General features: G+C 34.1%; 4 protein-coding genes across 14 annotated transcripts in view; 3 read left to right on the top strand and 1 right to left on the bottom strand.

The window, feature by feature from the left end:
• The window catches only part of LOC132705734 (reticulon-1-A), a 41,247-nt gene extending 36,303 nt beyond the window's left edge, over window positions 1-4,944 (top strand). For all 7 annotated transcript variants that reach the window (XM_060676567.1, XM_060676566.1, XM_060676569.1 and 4 more), the window contains 3 exons: window positions 20-228; window positions 2,611-2,716; window positions 3,451-4,944. In XM_060676567.1, coding sequence (XP_060532550.1) covers window positions 20-228; window positions 2,611-2,716; window positions 3,451-3,502 — 367 coding nt within the window. In that variant the 3' untranslated portion in view covers window positions 3,503-4,944. The remainder of the gene's footprint in view (window positions 1-19; window positions 229-2,610; window positions 2,717-3,450) is intronic.
• A 2,270-nt stretch (window positions 4,945-7,214) lies between these two features.
• Window positions 7,215-8,224, top strand: LOC132704783 (transcription initiation factor TFIID subunit 12). The gene is made up of 3 exons (XM_060675027.1): window positions 7,215-7,455; window positions 7,547-7,830; window positions 8,037-8,224. Exons 1-3 carry the CDS (start codon window positions 7,278-7,280, stop codon window positions 8,187-8,189), a joined length of 615 nt encoding a protein of 204 aa, XP_060531010.1. The 5' UTR covers window positions 7,215-7,277; the 3' UTR covers window positions 8,190-8,224.
• A 1,839-nt stretch (window positions 8,225-10,063) lies between these two features.
• Window positions 10,064-12,662, bottom strand: LOC132705503 (uncharacterized). 5 transcript variants are annotated; one of them, XM_060676108.1, is made up of 2 exons: window positions 12,067-12,662; window positions 10,064-10,387 (listed from the first exon to the last, which is right to left on the bottom strand). In XM_060676108.1, exons 1-2 carry the CDS (start codon window positions 12,491-12,493, stop codon window positions 10,290-10,292), a joined length of 525 nt encoding a protein of 174 aa, XP_060532091.1. In that variant the 5' UTR covers window positions 12,494-12,662; the 3' UTR covers window positions 10,064-10,289. The 5 variants fall into 5 exon arrangements, with proteins under 5 accessions (XP_060532091.1, XP_060532092.1, XP_060532090.1 ...); XM_060676109.1 differs by having other exon boundaries at window positions 10,064-11,615; XM_060676107.1 differs by having other exon boundaries at window positions 11,476-12,662.
• An 8,389-nt stretch (window positions 12,663-21,051) lies between these two features.
• On the top strand, window positions 21,052-22,937 carry LOC132705208 (uncharacterized). Its single transcript, XM_060675669.1, has 2 exons — window positions 21,052-21,103; window positions 21,173-22,937. Exon 2 carries the CDS (start codon window positions 21,345-21,347, stop codon window positions 22,350-22,352), a length of 1,008 nt encoding a protein of 335 aa, XP_060531652.1. The 5' UTR covers window positions 21,052-21,103; window positions 21,173-21,344; the 3' UTR covers window positions 22,353-22,937.
• The last annotated feature ends 3,189 nt before the right edge of the window (window positions 22,938-26,126 follow it).

Below are 26,126 nucleotides of genomic sequence, written 5' to 3' on the forward strand. Positions count from 1 at the left end.
GTTTTCCTCTACTTTTCAGGGAGCTACTGGAATTAAACATCGCTCTGCCCCACGACAAAGTAAAGGAAGTTACCGAAGTGGCGGTGGCGCATTTAAATGCCGGCGTTGTAGAACTGCGCAGGCTATTCCTAGTCGAGGACCTCGTCGATTCGATCAAATTTGGAGTTTTGTTGTGGACCCTTACTTATCTAGGTGCATGGTTTAACGGAATGACCCTCATTATCCTTGGTAAGTGCTATGTCGCTCTGCAAAGGTGGCAATATTATTCCTTCACAAAAATTTATTCAAAATATGCAATTTACCAAAGTAGATTTTTTTCTTCGCCTCCACTTTTAATAGACGCGATATTTCCATATAATTTATTTAATTTTTTTAATAAAAAATTGTGCCAACCATATCAGACACAAGAGTCTCCGTGTAATGTGATCTCAAAATTGCAATTGTCGGTCAAAATTTCAATCCTGTGAACATTTCTTAACTGTTCACTGTGTTGACGTAGTATTGGCCATTATGATTGGTAACTAAACATTTGGATTAAAAAAAACAATTTGACATATAAGTTTTGGCACTTCTTTAAATTATTAGACACTAACGGACTGGATTACTAATTTATCAATAGTGTACAATGCAATTATTACTTTGTAAGTACAGTGAATGCTCTATATAAGCAACCTCTATACAAGCAATTTTTTTGGTTCAACTGTTCTGTATAAGCAACTTATGTTTTTAAACCTAAATATTTGTGTTCAGTTTAGGCCAATTCAGAAGTGTGTTTTGTGCTGCCAGTGTCGAAGTGAATTTCTGTTAAATAGAATAGTTGCTTGAATTCTGTTAGTTTCTGATAATTAAGTAATTAATTAAATAATTAATATTTTTGTGCCTTAAATTCAACCATTAAATATGAATCACAAAAAACAGACAATTCAGGTCAATTTCGTTAAAAGTTAAACTAATCATTTTAAAGGACAAAATGGGAAGAAAACAAACATTTCTAACAAATATAAAGGTGATATTTGTACAATAAGTAAATAAGTAAAAATGAAGATAGCTTCAGCGAATGAAGACAATTTGACAATGTACTGGAAGTAAATAGATGAAATAATGAAGCTGAAACTTTTGTAGCAAGTGATGGATGGTTAGCGAAATTTAAAAAACGCCACAGTATACGGATTTTGTCTGTTGGTGGAGAGAGTATGGAGCTAGCTAATTCATTTAAAAATGACTTTTTGCCTGAACAGACATAATTGCGACGAAACAGGTCCCGTCTATAAAAGCTTACCCAATAAAGCTAACATTACAAATTTTGAAAAATCCGCTGTTGGAAGAAAAGCAATGAAAGAGTAACAATTATACCATGCGTCAACGTAACAGGTACGCATAAATTAGATTTGATGATGCCAGGGAAATGGAAATTGCCTCTTTGTTTGAAAAATATGGATTTGCCAGTATTTTACAAATCATTCAAAAATGCTTGGCAAACGTATGTACTTTTTAGCTATTGGTATAATGATATATTCATACCTTCAGCAACTCGGTACTTGGAATCTAATAACCTTTCCGTAAAAGCTCTTCTCTTAGTATACATACAACTTGCAATGAGTCTGAGAATAAGTTTACTGTTCACCCGAATTCCAAAGTTGTTTTTGTTTGTTTGGGCAATTAGTGCTGTACTAAACTAAATATTTATTAAATTTTGATTGTTTTTTTAATTATAAATAATAACTACGCTTATATGATAATAATAATAAATAAATGTTTTCTTTTACAAAATAAAACTGAATTTATTTATTCTACGCAGTTTAGTTAGTAAAAGAAATATTAAAAATATTTTCCAGACGGTAAGTATTTTTTCCCTATAAGCAACTTTTTCCAATAAGAAACCTCATTTTTTAAATTGGTTCAAATGGGTGGCTGTATTAGATCTGATTTTGGCATCATTTAAGACCAAACTTGAAATGCGGAATACAAATATTCAGACGCTCCTATTATGGCATACTCAAATAACCAGTTTAAATTACTGAAAACTTTGTGCAACTATTATAATTATAATTTGCAAGGTATATTTTGATTTTGATCACAAATACTATTAACTCGTTTTTTTATATTTTCTATTCTAATATTTTCAAAGCTATTATTAAACAAGACACTATTGATTGATCGTAAAATCAGACAAATAGTTTCCAATAATCAAGTCACTCTAAAATTGAAGCAAGCTTATAAACTAAATGCCAATTCGGATCCCAAACTTCGATAGCTCCATAGCTGTACCCTATACTGCATATTAATAAAACTAGTCTAATGTTGTTTTCCGGGCTTAAACTATGGTATTTAGCGACAGTGCTTAGCATGTGAATCTGTGCTGTTGCCCTTAAAAATACTCCATAAGTATCTACTAAAATGCAAGATATATCCCACTGATCTGTTTTCTCAAACTGAGTTTGTTAAACCTGAGGCAACTTTACTGCTTTACAGTACATTTTCTCTAAATTATATAACCTTTTCTGTCGCTACGCTAAAATATTTTATTCGCAATATTATGCAAATTGTCAATTATTTTTTAAAATTGCCTTGGAATTTTGGTAAAAATTTAATTTTTAATTTTAATTTTAGCGTGGGTCGCTCTGTTTACCCTTCCAAAAGTCTACGAAACAAACAAAACACAGATCGACGCTAATCTTCAAATCGTGAGGACCAAGCTCTGCGAGATTACTTCAAAGTGAGTACCTAGTAATTTCGTAATGGTGGAGGTGGAGGGCAATTAAAATAGAACGATCCTTCTGGTTTCCAGATTTGTCATACTGAAATCTTGTTCAAAGATAGTCTTGTTTCTTCCTTTTTGGCCGTTTTCCATAATTTAGGTTTGATATGGTGAAATCAGTTATTAAAGAATTGTAAAGAATAAAACAGAAATCTCCATGTGGTATATATAATAAGAACAATAGTAATAATTTTTGTTTGTTTGCCTAAATGTCTAAATATCTTAAATAGACCATATATATAAACATTTGCTTGTGCTAGTAAACAATTTATTCTCTTTTTAACAACAAACCGCTGAAAATAAAATGTCCAAATAATAATTATTGCAAAGTCTGTTATACACTCTAGTAACAAATCACAAAAATCACTTAAAATCGAAAAGTAATCCCAAAAACCAAACTCGATAGTCACCGCTCAAAAAGAAAATGATGCTTAATACGTTTTTGTTTCTCGTAAGACTTAAGAGCCCGGAAATGTCGAGAAGTTAGATGAAGAGGCAAATATTACTTCCTTGCTTCCAATGTTTCTATTCAGTGATAGTGTTTGTTTTGGCCATAGAAGATGAACAAGACAAAAATGGGCATTAAGCGCCACTCGCAATATTACGTTTGTCTTTACTCTTGTAAAGCACTTTGTGGCACTTTGAAGCACCGAATACTTATTTGAGTAGAATAAATTTTCATTTATTTTTAGGGTGAGGGCAGCTATCCCAATAGGGAAGAAGCCTGATGAGAAGAAAGATTAAAATCTTCAGGTAACAAACATTTAAAGATTGTATTCTAGGTATTTAAATCTTAACTGTTACGGAAACTGTCCAATTTTTATAAGTACTTTTATTGATTTTTAAACATTAAACTCATTATCAGTTAACCCGCACCCTTTATTTAATTATGCCCAAGGATTGTGTAAAATGTAATCGTTTCGGTTTAGTAAAATTACAAGTATTTTTTCCAAAATGAACCTATCATCTACAAATGTTCATATTCAAATTTATTGCATGTAATTTGTCGTCGGTATCGTTTTATTCATGTTTGTTTTTGTACATATAATGTGTTAATTTTTAATTTGTTGTTTGTTTAGAAGTTATGCAAGACAGGAATTGTGTGTAATTACTTAGAATATATATATTTGCATTAGTTAAATATAATTTTTATTATTTTACCTCTATGGTTTTATTTTTTTTATGGTTTGAAAGTTCGATCTTTCTCCGTTGTGGAATGGGAAACCCCCTAAATGCTTGGTCAGTTGTGCATTACGTGTAAATTCAGTTGTTTTTGCAAAATTATGATTATTTATACTGTTTGAAGTGCGCGACACATACAACAGTATAGGAGCAATATTACTTGTTAGGCTAAGGTGATGCTAGGTGTTCCCAACATTTTTTCACACTGCAATCGCTCTTATAATTATTTGTTTCATCTCCACTTATAAACTAAAAACAAAAGCATACTTGAGACAGTAAAATTTAGCGATCTTGGATTTAAAATTCATAATTTCTTCATTCGATGTATGAATCTTTTATAACTATTTCGTGAATGTCGGTAAAGATATTTTATAGAAATTTTGGTTTAAGATGTTCCAGAACATTGTCAGTTTTATATTTCCAGTACAACTTCTACCACCTTTATAAATATTTTCAAAGTCACAGACCATAAAGACACTTTATACTATAATGAAAACTGACAGATTTGTATCAATCGAACAGAAAGAATAAAACTGACAATATGGTGATTATAGAAATTATATGTGAGTACGCCGTACTAAGAAGTACCATATTAGTAAAGTTAAATAATAAATGTTATGAATATTCAACCTTCATATAGAAATATCTACAGAGTGACTTTAAAATCTAATTTTTGGTCATATTTTGGACCTATATTGTAATAATGTTCGATTTATCTTACACGCTCTGTATATGTTCGCGTATCATTAAGATCAAAGTACTTTAAACACTAAAGTACTTATAAACGATGTCTTTTTCAATTCATGTATCGTCAGAAAATTGCATAATTCTGTGCGTGGAATCATTTCTAGAAATTAATTCATAATAGGGTTGGGAGTTATTGTTAAATTTAATATTTAAACGTATATGTCAAGAGTTTCAATGAGATATATTTATTTAGACTGTTGCATACTTTTTATATAGCTTTGTAATTGCTTTAAAATTAAATTGTTTACGACTGCTTACTTCGCGTTTTTTTTTTCCTGCAACTGGTCACAAATTGAATATTTCCCTTCCTTCGATCGAAGTTTGTTTTTATGCTTTCCACATTTACCCGATTTGTTCGCCGTGATGCTTCAAAAGTAAGAATCATTTCATGAAACTATTTATCATTTATATATATTCAGTACCTAAAGTGTAGGATGCTCTCGCTAAAAGGGAACACGAACGGTATTTAGCACGGATGAAGAAGAAATGCTTTTATTACTTGCTGTGCAAGAAGATAGTTTCAGGTTAATATATGTAAAAATAAACGTGTTTAACATATCTTTAATTACGAATGACGAAAAGACGATAATCCTACATTAGAATGAAAATTCTACACCTGTAGTGTTTTTTAACAGACTATCATGGTAACAGATGAGTGGAAATTGACGACTTTTACATTTAGAATGACAGAATGATTTTTTGACAGTCTGGTTTTTATTTGTTTACAAGATAATTTTGATACGTTTCAATTGCAAAGCTAAGATGTTTTCTATATACTTTAGACACCTTAATTCTTGCTAAATGAGAAAATACAGGAGTTTGATGAGTAGAATGCAGTGAATGTCTATGCCTAATGAAGTATGTATAATGTTTAGACACGTACTAACCTTATGTTTTGCTAATACTTGATGAAGATAAAATTTGACGTTGTTGAAAAGTGAAAAATAAATGTTAATTATTTATTTTTCGAACACAATTTGGTGTGCAATTTTCTTACCGAGTACCACACGAGGTCAAATTAAATCCGGAAATGTATTCACCTCTAATGGTATTACTAGCGACAATACATTATTTTGATAAACTTTTAGAAAATAATTGGACACAAATTATCGAAAAGCTATTTCACAAAAGTTTATTTAAAGCAAAACATAATACTAAAAAAATACAATCATTTTCAGCATATAAAAAAATCATGTTTATTGAATAAATGTGTAAAGGTCGTTCAGAGCTTGGTCAGTGTAGTATAGGTGGGTGGAGAATTTATCTGATTAAACTGGGAACTCTCTGATCTATGCTTACAGGTCTAGTAGTTACATACCTTGTGCGTTCCTTTATGACCTCAATTTCTCTCCTAGGAAAGAAAGAAAAAAAAGTCAATTGCATCAAATTTTATTTTTTTTTGCATTCAGAATATGTAATCAAATCTTGCACTTATTTCGACGGCTTGGACTTACGTTTGCTAAATCTACACACTCTAGATATATGGAAAAAATGTAAGGAAGGCTTCGAAAATTGATGCTATTAAATAAATTTATAATTTAAGTTTAAGTTATTATAAGGTTATTTTAGTTAACATGGGCCTAAAAATTACTACTACCTTTCTTATTGTGGAGACTACTTGTACCTTACATTTTTTAATAACAAAAAAGTTGATGAAAGCCTTAGACAACTTTTAGACCCGGTAAAATCTGACCTCCGAGCATTTTAAAATTTCGAAAATGATCCAAGGACATTTTCTGTACGAGAACATTTTTTACATTTTTTGATCAAGTTGTAAAGTTGCGCAGAAAAATTGTAATCTTTCCGGAAAAAAACGCACAGGTTTGAGCTTGTATATTGCGGATCACAAGTGGTGCGAATTTCTGTAGATATTCCGGATTTTCCGCTTTCGTTTCGTTCCAGTAAGCCTTTGTAAACGATCGAATGATCCTCTTAATTTTCGCAGGCCGAACAGGGAGAGAAACAGACTTTCTTTGCCGTAAATAGATATGACGTATAACAATGGGCAAGGCGACAAAAAGCACTTGCTCAAACCGGTAGCGCCAACCTTGCCCTATTGAGTAACCACGATATTCGTATGTTGTGCGGGTCATGGGCAAAAGATCATAGTACACTATCATCTGTTAATCAGAAAAGAAGAACTCATATTATTCCAAAATATTCTATGACGGATTCTGTGGTGGTTTAACCTCCGTTCGCTTCATACAGAATCACTTGTAATCGTCCCCAAAAATTTTGAAATCGGTCTCCACTGGGTGGATTTAGTGTTTTTAATGTTTAGTGAATGTTTTAAAGTGATAATGGTCAGCGGTGGAAGCCGGGGGATGTCGGTTTTTTTTGGTATCGGTCAAAATTGTTTTTTGCTAGTTGAGCAAATATTGGTTATATATATTTCTTCTTTGTACGTATTAATCGATTGCCAAAAACGAAAATCCTCGACGGAAGTCGGCAATGGTCAAATGATCCTAGCAGTCGGGCCCAACAATTATTGTGAAACGCATTATTGTACTTGTACTTATTCTATGACCTAAATGTTTACATTATTCTATGGTTTGGAGTGATAGTTTTTTGGTTGCTTAGTTTCACGAAAATGTCTTTACCGAATATGCAGAACAATTTCGCTGGGCAAAATATAATAGTGACTCAGGTTCAAGCTCCTCATACTATAATAACCCAAAATAATGGAATTGTCACGAATTCTATCGCACATGAAAGCCAAATAACTCAAATGCAGCATAATAATATGGTTGATAATCAACAATTATCAGGTAGTCATTAAAAAAGGACAAATCTATAAAATTTGACTTGTTGATATTTGTTGGAGTTGAAAAAATCTAGATTGGAGCTGTTAAATTTTAGGTCTACCTACAAATCTTGTACAATCAGTTCAGCAACCTGTTCAAATACAAAATCCAACACCAACGAAACAACCAGTCCAGAATTCTACATCCGCTAATATTAATGAACCGGTACTCGTAGTAACTAAGCAGCGGCTGCAGGATCTTGTTAGAGAAATTGACCAAACTTTGAATTTAGAGGAAGAAGTTGAGGAGATATTGTTGACTTATGTGGACGAATTTGTTGATAGATGCCTTAATGGGGCTGCTTCAATTGCCAAGCATCGGCGTGTTAACAACATTGAGGTACCTTCATGTATTAATAACTAACCAACTTACCAACTCAATTTGATAAACAGCTTAATAGAATAAAGGTTATAAATATAGGAGATGTAATGCAGTTAGCTATTTTAAAAATCCCAATTTAATTCCTTGTAGTTTATTCATTGTTATGTCATTTTCAGAATTTAAAATTTTGTGGAAGGTAGCACTATATTTTTGAAATATTATAGGTGAAGGATGTTCAGCAATATTTAACTCGCAATTACAACATGTGGACGCCTGGATTTGGTACTGATGAATTGCGACCATATAAACGAAGCCTAACGACGGAGGCCCATAAGCAGAGAACGGCACTGATTAGAAAATCATTAAAGAAATATTAGGTCCCTGTAAATATTTTATTGGTATTCTAGGAGGGAATTGATATTTTGATTATTTAATTTGGGATGTTTTAAAATAAAAGTTAGGTTCATGTGCTGTTATCCCACTATCTTCCAAGCATCCTTACATTAACAATTTGCTATCTTCCGAGCGTCCGTCTACAACCGGGCGTCCATATATGGACGCCCGGATGCAACGCTATAGAAACGGTATATACACGACCTAAGTAGTCTAAATTAAAAATTTTCTGAAGGACGCTACTATCATAGTAAACTGAATTTTCTTGTATATTGTTAGTTCAACTGTATACCCGGTAGAGGCGCGAGACCCAGTTTCTGTATATTTTACAAGATATATTCTACTTTCAGCTCGTCGATTTCGACGCGTACTTTGCGTGTTTGTTACGTGGAAACACTGCCACTATTAACTTTCCAGACTGGCGCGAAATTGTGGGGTAACGGGTCTGCATCGCCTAGTTGTTTTGTTTTTCATATTGAAAGAAATCGATTGGCGCTCCATGGTGCTAGCATGTAGAGACGATGGAAATAGAGAATTTTATTTCTTTTACGACAAACTAAGAAGTAGGCAAGTTGGAATTAATGTAAACTTAACAAAAATACACAAGACTTTTTCTATTAAAAAATTAAATAATTCAAAAAAATACACAAGACTTAAAAATTTAAAAATTAAATACTTAAGAAAAGTTTATTTTCGAGATGTGTGGTAAAGAATTCAAAATCTACAAAAATCATATTTACATCCTGCTGCCAATGCCGTACTGTTTATATGTGGTTAGATGTTAATGATACTAGAATTTAAAACAATATTGTGTGAAACTCTTTTTTTTTCGCTTGCTCTCTACATTCTGAGAAAATCCGCTCATTGCATTGCATTCTTTTTTGAACTACTTGTCCGCTCGTTGCAATTTTTTCTCCCTTAATTCAATGAAATCGCGTCTGTCTTTACTTAGACGGCTGACTAGATTGAAGACAGTCGTTAAAAGTTGGACAACAAATGCAATAACAAAACAACAAAGGCTCCAGGGAATTGAATCTACAACCTGCTGCAAGTCAAGTTGGCAGGTCTAACGACTTACCATTACATTGCATTACATAAATCTTCAGTTCCATTAAGCAAAATTATTAAAATAATGTTTTAATTAAACAAAGTGGCACCAACAAGTTTTGTTTTTTTATATGCGAATATTATGCGATAACTTCTGAATCTTTTTTAATTTTTTGCACATTTGTAACGGGTTCAAGTTGTCATTGGTTATTTCGACTTATGTTTCTCACATGTAGATTAATAATGCTCAGAGACTACCTATTAAATGTTTTATTCTCACAATTACACACTGTCTTAATCTTCAAAACTACTGATATTGCTAATTATTCTTCACTACTTCATTCTGTTCGAACACACTGTAACTGTTTAATTGCTTGATGTGGTTTGCCTGTCCTAAAATAAATGTAAATAAGTGTAAGCCCTTGCATTTTTGCTGCAATTTAAGATATTACTGCGGAATGCGGTTCTTATTTCCGAACTAACGGCAATTTCTATTCATGTCCCTTGCTTTCATTTATTTACACTTGTTGCCTTTTGGAGAGGTTATATATCAATCCTGGATCCGCCCATTAGTACAGTTAAGCACTCGACCTTTGGCCCACGTTCGTCTTCGATTTCCTAAGACGTTACTGTGTAATCTCATTCATGTGTGTGTAATAATTGATTATTATTGGTAATAGCGGGTAGTAGTTAGGTAATATTTGGTCTCCTTGCGTTGATTAACTTCTGTCATTATTGGCCCAATGACCCTAGTGGTGTCGGGACCGAACATTGTATTGCCAGCACCATCGGACCCTTTTTTTGGAACTTTCAAGTTCAATGATGCGTTTCACAGATAACTGTTGGGCACGACTACCAGGATCATTCGCCCATTGCCGACTTCCGTCGAGGATTCTCGGATCTTCTCCAGGAAGGAGACAGAATATTGAAGTTCTAAATGTCGAGGATTTTCGTATCTTCTCTGGCGAAGAAGACTGATTTTTGAAGTTCCAAATGTCGAGGATTGTCAGATCTTCTCCAGCGAAGGAGACTAAACTTTAAAGTTCCAAATGTCGAGGATTTTCGGATCTTCTCCAGCGAAGGAGACTAATCTCAGAAGTTCTAAATGTCGATTTTTCGGATTTTCCCCCCAAGTCTGCGCTTTAAAATATCAATCTTTGCTTTAATATCTAGTAAAATGTAGCTGTTGGAAGCTTCAACCGCACTGCATCCGAAGCTCTGCAGGGCACTTTTGGAATCGGAGACAACTACTGCCTGTTTAATATTATAATCTAATATAAGATCTAGGGCGTAACTAATAACTACCATTTCTGCAAAGCAAATACAAAACGCGCTATTCAACCCATGCCCGACCCTAACATTGAGAAACGGAATAAATACTCCAAAGCCAACTCTATCATCTGGTCCCTTAGAGGCATCGGTAATTATAAATGTCTCTTCCCATGGGAGTAAAAAAGATTCATTAATCATGACTATATCCGGACCAAAGTCACGAATAAGTCTAATAATACTATCACAATTACTTCTAATACCGCAAGTGTTCCAATGAATAATTGAGAGATTACTAATTTTAACAGAAAGATTTGACTGTCGATCTGGGAACATTCATATATTAAAACCTGCATCCTCCGGGAGGAGGCAGGGAGTCAAAAAGACTCTCAATTTCATGGTAAGCACTTTTACTGGGTATATTGGACAAGACTTTTTTCTTTAAATTTTCAAACCGATACCAAAATTCACCAGAGGAGGAAACCCCTGGAGAAGCAGTGTCCATCTCGGACTCTGACGATAAATCATTTAAATATGAGGGAGAAGATTGACTTTTGCTAGTGTGATTCAACTTCTGCCTAGTCAACGGCGGCACGAGACAATCCCTGTGGGCGTCCCTATCATACCCTGATTCTATTTGGGGGGACTTACGCTTTTTTGCTATGACAGAATAGGTTTTAGAAGCAGATCTAGGGGAAGGCTGAGAGACGGGGGCAACCGTGTTATGAATAGGAGGGAAATTTTCATTAGAGCGATTAAACTCACTTGATTTGGGGCCTCTTGGAAAGAGTTTGGCCGCTTCAAAAAAGGATAAGTTGTACCATGCCATAGCCTCATTGATTTTCTTCTGTCTGTCCATTTCCGGACATGATCTATCAGTGGCCTGATGAGAGCCTTTACAATGGATGCAAGTTGGCTTTGGAGATATTTCGCAATTACCCAGGCTGCATTTACCTTCATGATTTAAGTGGTCTGTCGGGCATGGTTTCTTCTTATAAAACTGTTCTTTCAGTTCACAATGAAATACTGGATGATCTCCAGCGCAGAAACTACATCTACCCTTGCTTTTACATTGGTTTTTCCAATGACCAAACCTGCAACAATTCATACATAAGACAACAGGACTAACATATTTTTCGATTGAACACTCATTTTTATAGATACTGATTGATTCTGGGAGAGTTTTACCATCAAATGTTATTATATAATCATTAGATGGAACTGTCTTGAAACCAAAAGTGCCAGGCAGAACACCTGGGCATTTGACCCTTTTAGTTAGTCTGCGAACATTAACAATCTTAACGCGCTTTAGCGATCTTCCGATGTTAACCTTGGCTTCTGCCTCAGAGTAAAAATCATCCTCATCAATTAAGTCACCAATGTCCCTCACCAACCCTCGGCAAGTGACTAGTCTTTGAGGTATATACTTATTATACCCACCAGCTGTCGAATATGTTTCATTAGATAAAAATTTATTTGCAGACTCAGAGGTGTTAAACTCCAAACCGATTTTATTGGCTCCTTTTCTAGAAATTTTCAATATACCTTGAACTTTCTGCGCTTGAAGTAACTTCCCAAAGTTCATAGGATGAAGAGTCCCCACCTTACTTGTAATCCCCTCCAGAATCACCATAAAAGGCCCCTGGTCGGTGATTTCATATTTTGTTTTCCGATTTACTGTCCTTCTTATGTTTGCGGAGATTTTGGCAACTTCCCGCAGGATTTCAGCGTCTTGCTCGAACTGATTCTTGATAATCTGGATCTCTGCCGATAACTTTGACAACTCTTCACCTGAGGGCACATCAAAATACTGGGGCCTGGAAATATCTTCAGCAGTTTTTTTGCAATCCGGTGGCAAAATGTTACAAATAATGGCGTTCAACGGACGATTTTGAGAATCATTGGATAAACTGTCATTTTCTTGTGCTGCACTAACCGTCGGGGGGCCCTCGCCCCCCGAAGAGTCCCCCATGGTTGAGGTTAGAGGGCCAAGAGGAGGAAACTACCAGCCACAAAAACTGATATATAACTGGATGCGTTAAATGGACTCACCAAATAACAGAAAACAATAAAAATTAGGGCCGATGCCTAAAGATTTGCACAACAATACTCAGGTAGTGTTCACTCCTTCGCTGTTGTACCGAAAAAACTTTTGGAACTTTGTGAAACTTCATCGGTCTTTCTTCTTTTGGCTTTATCATTTCTGCCGGTGCAAGTGGTTGCAAGATTACAATCCGAATAAGTTTGTGGCATCTCGTAGTTTTCGAGGATTAAACCGGATTGAAATTGTATAGAAGTTGCGGATCGTCGTCTTGTTGGTAGTATTTTACTTGGACGTCCCCAACATTACAGCTTAGGCTGGATTAAAGCTAACCAACCTAGCACTCTTCACCGCCACCCACGATCATCAGGCGGTTTTGGTTTTGGTTTTTCTTTTGGAACCAGTTTTTGTTTGTTGGTCTGGTTTTGACTTCCCATTTGGTACTGGCTTCCCTAGTTCCGGTTCAATTGGATTTGGTGCCTCCTTACTTCGTGGACGGCACGTGTTATGAATTCTGCAACCCAAGAATTCGTCAAGTCTTCAAGTTAGCTCGGTTCAGGACGTTGCAGTGCATATCTCCTCGTCCAAGAGTGATAAGCATTCGTGTCTATCCCACTGACTGGTGAACCCGTAGGCAGTATACAGAACAGCCATCTAAGAGCTTGCCCGACTTGATCACAGATAAGCCTCTATTTATGTTCCAGTTAATTTTATGCATATTTCAATTTTTAAATATCAATATAAATTAAAGAGCTCAGTTAGGGTAAAGATCAAGTACACAGTTATAGAAACACTTTTTTGTAAGAATTATTTGTAAACGATCGATTGTAACCAAGCTTCCTGTGCTTAGTGTGTAATTCAGTCAATATATGGAGATTTAAACTGACGTGCTGGTCTTATTTATTTGGTTTTTGGTTATTTGGGTTCGAACTTTGTTAACTTTGTGAGTTTGTTTGGTGGCTAGTGAGCAAGGACACTAGTCACTATCACTAACTTACAGTATAGGTTGGGGTTTTGTCCTAGCTGGCGCCCCGGTTTCCAACCTTTGATTTATTTACTTTCTTTTTTTATACCCCGCCCACATTTTGAGAAACTGAGCTGCTTGGGCCCTATACTTACTGCTTCCAATCGGTAGCAAAGTGAGCAAAGTATAGTAGGATTGCTTCGGTCTCCCCTCCACCTTCAGTGGAAAAGAGACGTGGTACATTTTTAGAACTATTACTTTCTTCCGAAAATTTCTGCTAAATATTATTTAGAGCGTTGTTCGAAATATTAAAAATATCGAATATAAATACTTATATTATAGAAATATTCCATATAAACATTAAAAATATTAAAGTCCGCAACATATAAAAACTATTTTAAACTATTTTATTGAAAGATTCAAGTTCTTCAATTTTGCTTTTAATCAAACCAAAATAAATGTACCAAGAAACGTTTCTATATTTTAGTAACATTAATCATTTTGAAATGAACTGATAGAAGTTATTCGATAAAGGTGTTCTTTTTAATAGTTATTTTTCTTCATTTTAATCTAAGATATAAACAAAAACAAAGTGGTACAAGGGATGAGAGGGATAAAAAGTAAAAAATTTTGCTCCGCCTCTCTCAAACAGTATATAAGTGTGTTCAGAATAGAATGTGAGCAAGTTTCATTTAAGCTCTGAAGAAGTCATCAGGATGATTGGCTAGCTTTATTTATAAACAAACGATGCAGAAGGGATCTAGAAGGTTTGTAAATTGCCGTCTGAAGAAAATGTTAACTTTGGCGAGTAACGAATGCCGCTCTAATCGCAGTTGTCTGTGTTCTTTATAATTTTATAAAAATTTAAAAAATAATTTTTATTAAAACTGAAATATTAACTTCTAATTATTCGTCCTAAATATTCCAAATAACTAACATCGGCTCATTTTAGACCAACATTAAACACACAGAACAGTAATATAATGCCTCAGTTGGCCTCGTAAAAGAAAATAATTGAAAATGACATTAATTTCTAAATTAACAGTTTTTCTTAATTTGGTACAATAATTTATTGATCTGCAAATAAGTCAACCGCCAAGAACTAGAAAACAATTTAAAAAAATAATATTTAAATAATAGTATTTACTTTTTACGAAACTTCTGGATCCCTCCTGCGCCGGTTTTTGTTGAGTCGAACTTGCTGACGTTTTGCCAATAATCCTTTTGGCTTCTTCAGAGCGTGACTAAAACTGGCTCGTATTTTACTCTATACCTGCTTACATATTGTTTGAGGGGGGCGGAACTAAATAAGGGACAGAAACACCGTCTCGGATGACCGATTCCCATGTTGGTGACAGGTAAAGACCAGAGTCGCGGTTAAGATTGTTAGGTTGTTTATAGATTTCTATAGACTCTCGGATTTTTCGATGGTAGAAGAATTGATTACATGCAAGAATTTTAGTTAAAATTTTATGTCCGGTTTCGTGATTGTGTTCGCCAACAGCTGGGAGTTTATTTGTCTTAGTCGTAAGGCTCTTTCATGCTCTTTGAGGCTAGTTGATATTTTTCGTCCGGCTTTTCCTTGTCTTTGCCGCATATGCATGGAATGCTGTAAACTTCTGGCATCTCAAATGGAATTTTATCTTTGACAGACCGAAGATGTCGAGAGATTCTGGACAAGTGGTAAATATGGTTTTGACGTTACGCTTCTTTAGGACTTTTGATATGTGGTCAGTGATATTTTGAATGTATGTGGCAAGTGTAGGATTGCTTTCGGCCTCATTGCTATTGGAAGGTTGTAGTAGAGTGTATTTTTTGATCGAACGGTTAATATCTCTAATGTGGAAATTATTAGAGAGAGAAGAGAGAAGAGCAGAGGTAAGGTGTTTTAATTATGGGTTCAGTGTGGAAATTATTAGAGAGAGAAGAGAGAAGCGCAGAGGTAAGGTGTTTTGATTCTGGGTTCAGTGACTCGGGCTGAGATAGTTTTACGGTTCTGTAAACAAGAGAGTTGATAACCGATGACTTTTGGGCCGGATTGTGATATGTGTGAACTTTGTTTTAAATTACAAGATACGTTATTATTTAATTTTTAAAATTTACAAACAAAAACATATTATTTTCATTTCGAATAGGTAAAAAATTCATAACGAACAAGCAAAGCTATAAATATGTAAGTTTAGTAATTCAGGATCAGACGCACCTGCCTCAGACTCTTATTAAATATATTTCACAAAGACAAAATAAATTTCTTAATTCAAATAAAACGGTAAGTTGAATATATTATGATTGATGAGGTTTAGTGTATTAATGTTTTTTGTATTACCTTATAATCTGTTTTATAACATCATTTATTAATATTTTGTTACTTCTAAAATAAGAACTTTCGTAAGGAAGTCAAAAGTGCAATAGCATCCGTGTTTCAAAAACTGTGGCGTAAAAACTTTTGAAATTTGATATGTGCTTGATAGCTTTCTATTTTAAATGAAAATAATATGTTTTTGTCTAGTTTTTGTGTGTAAATTTTAAGAATTAAATAAGAACGTATCTTTTAATTTAAAATAAAGTTCACACACATCACAATCCGACCCAAAAGTCATCGGTTATCAACTCTCTTGTTTACAGAACCGTAAAACTATCTCAGCCCGGGTGACTGAACCCAGAATTAAAACACCTTACCTCTGCTCTCCTCTCTTCTCTGTCTAAAAATTTTCCATATTAAAGATATTAAGCGTTCGATCAAAAAATACACTTCACCACAACCTTCCAATAGCAATGAGGCCGAAAGCAATCCTACACTTTCTGCTTACATTCAAAATATCACTGGCCACATATCAAAAGTCCTAAAGAAATATAACGTCAAAACCAGATTTACCAATTATCCAAAATCTCTCGACATTTTCGGTCCGTCAAAGATAAATTTCCAAATTTCAAAGATCCATTTCCATGCATATGCAGCAAAGTACATTGGACAAACCGTACGAAAAATATCAACTAGGCTCAAAGAACACGAAAGAGCCGTACGACTAAGACAGATAAACTCATCAGCTGTTACCGAACAACTAAAATTCTTGCATGTAATCAATTCTTCTACCACCGAAAAATCCGAGAGTCTATAGAAATCTATAAACGACCTAACAATCTTAACCGCGATTCTGGTCTTTACCTGTCACCAACATGGGAATCGGGAGACGGTGGCCGAGACGGTGGTTTTGCCCCTCATTTAGCTCCGCCCCCATCAAAAAATATATAAACAGGTACAGAGTAAAATGCGAGCCAGTTTCAGTCATGCTCTGAACAAGCCAACGGGATGATTGGCGAAGCGTTAGCAAGTTCGACTCAGCAAAAGCCGATGCAGCAGGAATCCAGAAGTTTAGTACAAAGTAGCCTGTGGAAGTTTCTTTGAAAAATTAATATTAGTATTTATTTTTAATTATTTAGTTGTAAAAAAAGTGGTTTAGATTTCCATTTAAAAAATATTGCTTATTAGGACACCCCTAAAATTAACACTTTTTATGCAAGTTTACGTCCATCCAGCGCCTGACTAGATAGATACAAGTACAATATTTCTGGCAAACATATTGCCTTAAAATCAATCAAAGCATTACTTTCCGAAATCGGGCGACGTATTAAAGAAAACATATACACAAAGAAATTAAGTTTAGTAAAGAGCTTTAAAAACTAACAAATCTACCAAAAACAAATATAATAAAATAAAAAAATAAAACAGTTTGCCACAAAGCATTTTTCAAAATATAGCGAAATTATGAATCGCATTATACCCGCTCGACTGTGCACCGTCATGTTAAAAAGGAGAAGCGTGTTCTGAAGACGATACCTATTTATATGTACTTATGTACTTTAATACACAATCAATCGGGCAACGTTGCTCGGACGCTCAGAAATCTGCGCAATAAATGAAAAATATACATAAGGACGCTCTATGAAAGGACGCCGACATATTAGTATCATAAAATTTCACATAAATAATCTTCGTAAAATCTGGCCTAAGGAAACCCAACGCCATCTTTAACCTTGACATTTAAGAGATGTGCAGGCAACAAATCTTTAAAAGAATTATATGCTTAATTTAAATACTGATCTTGGAACTAGATTAACTTCTGTGTTTTCTACTTTCAATATGGAGCAATATATACAAGAACCTACCCGCATTGCATTACATTCCATGTCGTTCTTAGATTTAATATTTACTAACGTAAAAAACGTGTCTAATGTAGGGGTTGTCGACAATAACATCGCTGATCACTTTTTGACATACATAAAATTCAGTCTAGACTTGCCAGATAATGAACCTGTAAGTTTTTATTATAGATCATTAAAAACCATTAATCTTCAGGAGTTTAAGAGGATCTACTAGATTTAGCGTTAAATAAGTTACTGGAACTATTTAATAAGCACGCGCCGTTAAAACGCTTTAGGAAGAATAAAAACTATAACTATGCGCCTTGGATAACAGAAAACATAAAACTGCTACAAAAGCTGAGAAATAAAGCGCTAAAAAAAATTAAACTGACTAAACTTCCAGCACATTACGAGCATTACAAACAATGACGTAATTATACAAATTCGGCCATTAGATCAGAGAAAAAAGCTTATTTAAGAACTAAGTTTTGTCTTGGTAATGCCAAAGAGAAATGGAACGAACTAAGGAAACTTAATGTTGTAAAATGTAACAGGGGTACTTTGCCAAGTCACTTAGATAATGCCGATCAAATTAATATTTTTTTTATAAACAGTGTGGAAAATAATGATAGCCCCAATCAAGAACTGCTGAATTTTTATTATAATAATAGGTTAAATGACAGAACGGATCACTTTGACTTTGTATTGTCCACGGAAGATGAGATTCTCAACATTCTGAAAAATATAAAATCTAAAGATGCGAGCCATGATGAAATAAATATATCATTAATACTTCTTTGCTGTCTATATATTGCCCCATACATTACGCATATAATACATGACTGTATCTTAAATTCGTACTTTCCGTCAACATGGAAGCGGGCACAAGTCATCCCCTTACCGAAAATAAACAATCCAAGCGAATTTAGTCACCTGCGGTCAATTAGCATATTGCCTGTTCTATCTAAAGTACTTGAAAGAATTATGAACGATCAAATGGTAAACTTTTTAAATTCTAATCATATTCTACCAGAGAAACAGTCTGATTTTAGACCTAATCACAGTTGTGAGAGTGCCATTACTGATGACATTTTTAGAGCGACTGACGATGGAAAGATGACGGCTTTAATATTGTTGGATTTCAGTAAGGCATTTGATATGATAAATCATTCAATTCTCTTGGCCATTCTCCATTACCTTGGTTTCTCCGAAGGAGCTCGAAAGTTTCTGTGTTCCTTTTTGTCAGGTTGGACACAACGGGTTGTCTACATAGGGCAGCATTCTTGGTCCCTTGTTGTACACTATTTTTACTTTTAACTTCATTGTAGCTCTCCACCAATGCAACTGTCATTTTTATGCGGATGACACTCAAATTTACTACTCATTTTTTCCTCAAGAAATAGCTACCGCGGAGGATGTCATCAATACTGATTTATCAAATTTTTTTAACATTGCAACAGATCACCTCTTAAAGCTTAACCCTAATAAATCTTCAGTAATACTCTTTGGAAATGATAATCATGTAACCCATGCAAAGTATAACATAACAATTAAACTTAATAACATAAAATTGCCACTCTCTGAGTCATGCAAAAGCTTGGGTCTCACTTTTGATTCGCAGTTGCGTTTCAGAGAACATATTACTAATAAACTAATTTATGGCAATAGACATGTACTTTGTCAGGGAACTCGTAAGTTGCTGTGTGAATCACAGTGCTGTGTACGGACCGTGCCTGGATGGGTCCGATCGTTACCGTGTCCAGAAGGTTCAAAACTCCTGTCTAAGGCAAATTTATGGGGTAAGGAGGAGAGATCATATCTCCCCGTACCTTGCTGCGTCGGGTTGGCTTAATATGCACCTTCGATGCAAATTAAGAATGAGTTCCCTTTATTTCAACATCCTTAAAACAAAATTTCCCTTTTATCTTTACAGAAAAATTACTCTTAACATATCAAAACACAATTTGAATCTGCGTGGTGGACACCGACTAGTTATACCCCGTCACCGCAAAGAATTATTTAAAAGATCATATTCCTTAAATATAGCCATTTGCATTAACTCTATTACTAATTTTGATATTAATCAGTCCAACTCGACGTTTAGGAATAATTTCAAAAAGCAGTTGTTACGTACGCACTAATATTAAGTTCTTCTACAAAACATGTGCCCCTTTCCTTTCCTTTCCTTCCCCCTCCATTTCTTCTCTTTTCTTTTCATTAGAATTATGTGTATCTACACTTGGCGCTTTCAAATAAATTCTATGAAATTTTGTGTTATTATATTTTCGCTGTTAAATTGAGGTCTGAACAGTATCTAGAACTTCTAGATGGCTGCCCTAACAAGGCCTATTGTTGACCATTATTTCACTTATTTAACTTTAGTTATGTAACTATTTCTATGTAACTTTGATGGTTATAACAATAAATGTATTATTATTATTATTATTATTATTATTATTATTATTAATTTTATGATCTTTCGGTGTTTTCCAACAATAAGGTTATGAATAGAATATAAGACTTCCTTTGTTATTTGGCGATCAATAAACAGGCCGCGAATGTTGACGCAACGAAAAGTGTAATCTTTCCGAAGAGACTTTTCAAACGCGACTGTGCGATATTCAACAAGGTTCATTTTGAATTTAATTTAGTCTCTTCATCTGCTGAGATTTCTGAAATGCAATATATAATGTTCTAGTAAACGTGGTTTGTTTTGTTATCAACCGGTCCTTGATCAAATGCGACACTCAAACATGTGCACTTTTATTCTCCATCCCGTCTTTTTCCTGAACTGTCAACCGTCAGTTACAATCGACTACAGAATACCATACAATCTGATACGTTTTGCACAAATAATAATACTATAGTTTTGCACAATCTAATAATCTCGGACCATACTTTAGAACTTCTTATACGGATTCACTTTACTTTTTGTTGGTGACTGAGTGTTTTCTTCATTTCCTTTCTGATTTTTTTTTATTGTCTCTCGAAGAAGAATAGGAAAAAATAACTCATCAGAAATTCGTTTGGAGTTTTTATACGGTCTTTGTCGTATTGGTGATTACCATATAGCTATTAGATAATATAATTGAATCAGTGATTGGAAAAAGAGTAAAATTCCAAAAATATGGCGAATTAAAGTGAGATACCCAATATATTAAAATTTGTATTTTCTTTCTGCTGAGCGCAAAAACGATAAAATCGCCGGCTCCCTTCATATAATAATATTGTTGTTGAGCGGAAAAAAGATAATATTCCTGGAATGTTATCGGTCTTCGGCGCAATATGATTTACGCTCCCTGTTTACAACCGTTAGCGTCTTGAGCCTATTATTTCACATAGTTTTGCATTTTCATTGAGACAACAGGTGTTTTAATAGTTAGTGAAGTTTTGATTATCTGTAATTTGAAGTTTGAGAGTTTAGTGAGTAGAAGGTGAGTGCTTATTTAATGATGGTTAAATAGAAATATTAAAGTTGTATTTTTGTATTGTACAAATGTCAGATTCATCGGATTCAGAGGGAGAACGTGAAGGGAAAAGGCGAAAGTTGAACAAAAAATGTCACATAAAAGAAAGGGAAAAATTAGCTAGACAACGAGGAGCACAGTTTGTAACACATAAAAGTAAAGTAGTTAATGCTAAGATAACCGGGCCGGATTGCACGTGCCGTAAAAAATGTATCATGTAAAAAAACGTTCAGTAATTGAAATTGTTTATAATGGACGGCCAAAAAATGAAAAAGATACATATCTTATGGGACTAATACAAAGATACGATGTTGCCAGACATCGTCCTGCAACAGCAGAGTCTAGACAAAATCCTTCTTCTTTCAAATATTTTGCTATGGAAGGTACGTGCAGGGTTGAAGTTTGCCGCAGCGCGTACATGAGTTTGCATGGTCTCTCGAATAAAGTCGTACAACGTTTAACCAAGCTTCGTGAAACTGAAACTTCACCATTTGACATGAGAGGAAGGCATGCAAATCGTGGAAATAAACTCGATGGGGCAATTGTTGCCAAAATTGATGACCATATCAAATCATTTCCAAAAAAAGAGTCTCACTATTCTTCTAAGTTAATTACCTACTTAGATGCAAGTTTGAACATCACTAAGATGTATGAGCTCTTCACTAATGAAAATCCTGATTTGAAAACTCACGTCAAGTATGAATATTATTTGAGACATTTTCAGGAAAACTACGGATACCGGTTTGGTAGGTCTCAAGTCGACGTTTGCTCAACTTGTGAAGACTTGAATGCAAAAATAAAGTCAACTACTCTTAATGAAACAGCAAAGAGGTGCGCAGTTGCAGATCTTATGATTCATAAAAGACAAGCATCCAAATTTTACAAAAAATTTCAAGAAATCAAGGAGATCTGTAAAGAGAGGAATGACGTTGGAGCCATAGTGTTTGATTATATGCAAAATCTTCCCCTTCCATTAATGCCAGTTCAGGAAATGTTCTATCTGCGAAAACTTATTATTATTATGTTTTTAACGTTCACAGCCTTGGCAACGATGTATCGGTCTTCTATACTCATACAGAGGGAGATGCTCAGCGAGGCCCTAATGAAGTCAGTACGTTCATTTTGGACTTTATCATCCAACATATTCCTAAAGAAGTCAGAACCCTTCATGTTTTTAGTGATGCGTGCGCTGGGCAAAACCGCAACCATACTCTAACCAGGTTGTTTACTGCCCTGACCATGAATGGCAGATTTGAAGTTATCAAGAGCTTTTTACGAAAGTTTGATCGAATTTACTCTCCAGAACAATACAACGATATCATTATGTCTTCCAAGAAGAAAAATGCCAAGTGTCAAGTAAAACGGCTAACAAATACCGATATACTTAAATTAAAGGCTGGTGGCCTCAATACTTCAAAAAGACTGCCAAATATATTGAGAAAAAACAGTCTTTTACCATAAGCAAATACAGGCATCTAACATATACGCAAGCAATGAGAGGCTATATCAGAGCATGTGACTTCATTGACGGCTTCACCCTTGGTCTTTTCGATATGAAGAAACAAGACAATGTGGATCTTCCCATTTCAAAAGTATACAATGGCAAAGTTCCTATCAATTATAAGAAGCTGGAAGATATTTCCAAAATAGTTCATTACATACCCGAAGACTACAGGACCTTCTATACCGAAATTCTGGCCAATTCCACTACAAATAGAGAAACCAGTGACCCAGAAGACTAAAAAGCATATAAATAATATTTCTTACAATGTTGGTTGCTTAAATAAATCAGAGTTCTTCATTAACGCCCTCATTTGTTTTTTTTTAACTAACTTTTAGCAATTTGAGTGGAAAAAAGACAAAAATTTTGTACATTCAAATGCCAATATCTACAAATAGGTGTGTAAATCCTTCAAACTTTGGCATTAAATGTACTTTGTCAATGTGTACAATTGGTCAATGATAACCATCTTTGTTCTTTAAGCGCTATAGACACGATACCAACTAATTTTTCCCGAATTTGTGCCCGTAAATCGGCGCAAACAGTTTGCTTTTATAAACTTATTGGTTAGTTTGAAATGTGACTTTAAAAGTGTAAATATAACTTTGAGATCCTAGATATCGCACTGGAAGCATCTAAGTGAAAAAAATTTTCAACAAGCATCTCGTATATACAGAATGCTACTTTTTCATAGCCCGTCTAGTCTAGTCTAGTAAATGCAGAAAAAAACTGTAGGTATTGGAAAATGTAATCAATAAAATTAAAAACTAGTATAAAACAAGTCAATAAACAATTAGCCGTAGATGTAACAGAATTAACAATAGCAAACGCTAAAAAGTGTCGTTATAAGGCCTTTATTGAAAAGAATAAAATAGATTGTTGCTTATAAATACAATAAGAAATTAAATGAAAATATATGCTGCATTTTTTAATAGTTTAATAATATTTATTTTTTAATTGCACAATAGCGTCCGACAGAAGATGCTTCAGTGTAACTCTTTTCAAGGAACTTTTATATTACTTGATTTGAGAGGATCACCACCTTCAAAAATTGCAAAAAAGAAGGTGAAAGCAATAAAAAAAAGTGTTCATTTATAATACATTAAACTATTGTTAATTATTAGTAGAATAACTAAAGCAAAAATCCGAAAACATCCGATTGCTTCCAAGCCATGATATGACCGTCAGAATACCTCGGAAATGTCCGAAGTGACTCGGATCTCTGGGACAAGACATTCACATAGTAAAGTAACGCTTCCCACAGGCTAGATCGGTGTATAATTAAGTATTTTACACAAGGAAGGAAGGAAAACTCTAGGAGCAATTACCAAATAAGTTTCAAAATTGTCATGCCAAAAAGACCTAAAATTAAACTAAACTAAACTAAACTAAAACTAAACTAAAATTATTATTACACTATAAAAACTTCCTAAATTAAGGAAAAAATTGAGAATAAAATTAAAAGATTGAGACAAGTCGCTCTCCAAAACGAACTACATTTGTATGAGGTATATTTTGGTGTCTGGTATCTTAAATTTAGTTTTTTTTTCTATAAATCGCTATGTATAACTCCCAGTCTCTTTACAGAATAATGACACAAAGAAGTGGGATCACTATATCTTTTAAATGGTTTGATGCAGAGATTTTAAATTTTGGTGGCTTAGTATACGTGGCGTAACATACCCTATATTTTTGGTAAACTCTGTTTATATATATAAGAAAGTGACTAACTGATACGAATTAAAGAAAGACCCGGGCATGCTGTAAGAATGAAATATGGCCGAACAGGTCCGTACTTTGCTTAGAATTTAATTACTTGGGGTTTTGTTAGGAAAGATACTAAACAATATTTATTCATTTGTGTATGTATTTATGTTTAAATCTAAATTAAAATTACAAATTATTTTTATTACTTACTTAAATTACTTAAAATTATTCACATAATATATCAGTATCACTATCACTATCATCGCCTGTTCTAATTATTATTTGTTCTATATTATTTGCAATATCGATATACGATTGTTCTGCTTTTTCTATATGTTTAACAAAATTTGCCCAACTTTGTGGAGGGATGTTAAAAACTTCGGTTACTATAAATTTGAGGACATTGGAGTTAAATTAACTATACTTTAATAATTAAATATACAGTAGTAAGGTGGAAGCCTTAAACCTGTATGCCCTAGATTTTTTGCATAATAATCACAGGCGTATTCCTTTTGTAGGTTCAAGCTTTGTAGAACCTCAATTAATTGCTTTTTGGTATAATCTTCGTAAAAATAAATGTCGTTATTATACATGTACTTTTGGATTGTTGCTTTTGTGTCACATGAGGAAGGGGTTCTAGTCAACTGTCTACTGTGATAACTTGCATTGTCCATTACATTGACGCTATTAGGAGGAATGTTTGGAACTAGTTTGTTTTTAAATTAACTTTCAAATAAATCAGCGGTGATGTCTTCATGGTAATTCAGAGAAGAATCTTTAATATTTTTCGCAGACAGAGAAAGTCCATTTGGAAACCAACCATCTTTAGAGCCAGCATGCAAAATAGTTATTCCTTTACCTCTTTTTAATGGCGCGTTTGTTTTACACTTATCAGTTGAGTCAACCCAACCCTTTTCCGGTGTATAATAAGTGTCGAATCAGGTTTCATCCAAGTAAATAATTGGCCTTTGTTGTTCTCTGTAAATCCAAATTTTTTCTAGATATTCCAATCGGCATTTCCGAATTCTAAAAGATTACACTAAAACTTGCCTTTTGTCGATTTTTTAAAATCTAAAACCCATGTGTTGAATACACTGGTAAATTTTACGACGTATCATATCTTGATCACTTTCATCTACACTCCAGAAAATGTCAGCATCGCTTCTTTTTTTCCTCGCTGAAATGGGATTATTCACAATTTTCCATACAGTTGATGTTGGAATTTTCGTCAATGTGGCCGTTTCTTCAAAAGATGCTTACTTGCTGGCACCACGTTCAATGAGAGTCAAAAATTGTTTATAACTTCCTTAGTCTCAATAGAGTAGACTCGCACATATTTTGCATAATTCGCACACGATTCAACACACGCTGTACTACACACGAAATAAGAATGATTACTAATAAACTTAAACTAAGTAGTATACCAAACCAAAGAATATTAAACACGGGTAGATATAAAATTATTTTCTATTACTGACCACAATTTTACCTGAATTTAAATTCCGAAACTTTAGGTAATAATCTTGTTGCATTGCATATTAATGACCACCTTTGGATAATCCCATTCAAAAGCAATTGGTCATTTTCTTATATCTATGAACAGACCATATCTTTTAATTTAGGAGGGAACGAGAAAGAAAATACCCACTAGGTTAAGAAAAAGGATATGAGTGTAAACTCCAGTAAGAGCAGTTGTGCAGTTCAATCAAAGATGATCCGTATGTCTTAGCTACATTGCTACCACTTTGAAATACGTTGCGATTTTAATTAATCCATTAGTTT

Source organism: Cylas formicarius, unplaced genomic scaffold (assembly GCF_029955315.1).
Source record: "Cylas formicarius isolate icCylForm1 unplaced genomic scaffold, icCylForm1.1 PGA_scaffold_7__23_contigs__length_41026272, whole genome shotgun sequence".
Classification (NCBI taxonomy): Eukaryota; Metazoa; Arthropoda; class Insecta; order Coleoptera; family Brentidae; genus Cylas; species Cylas formicarius.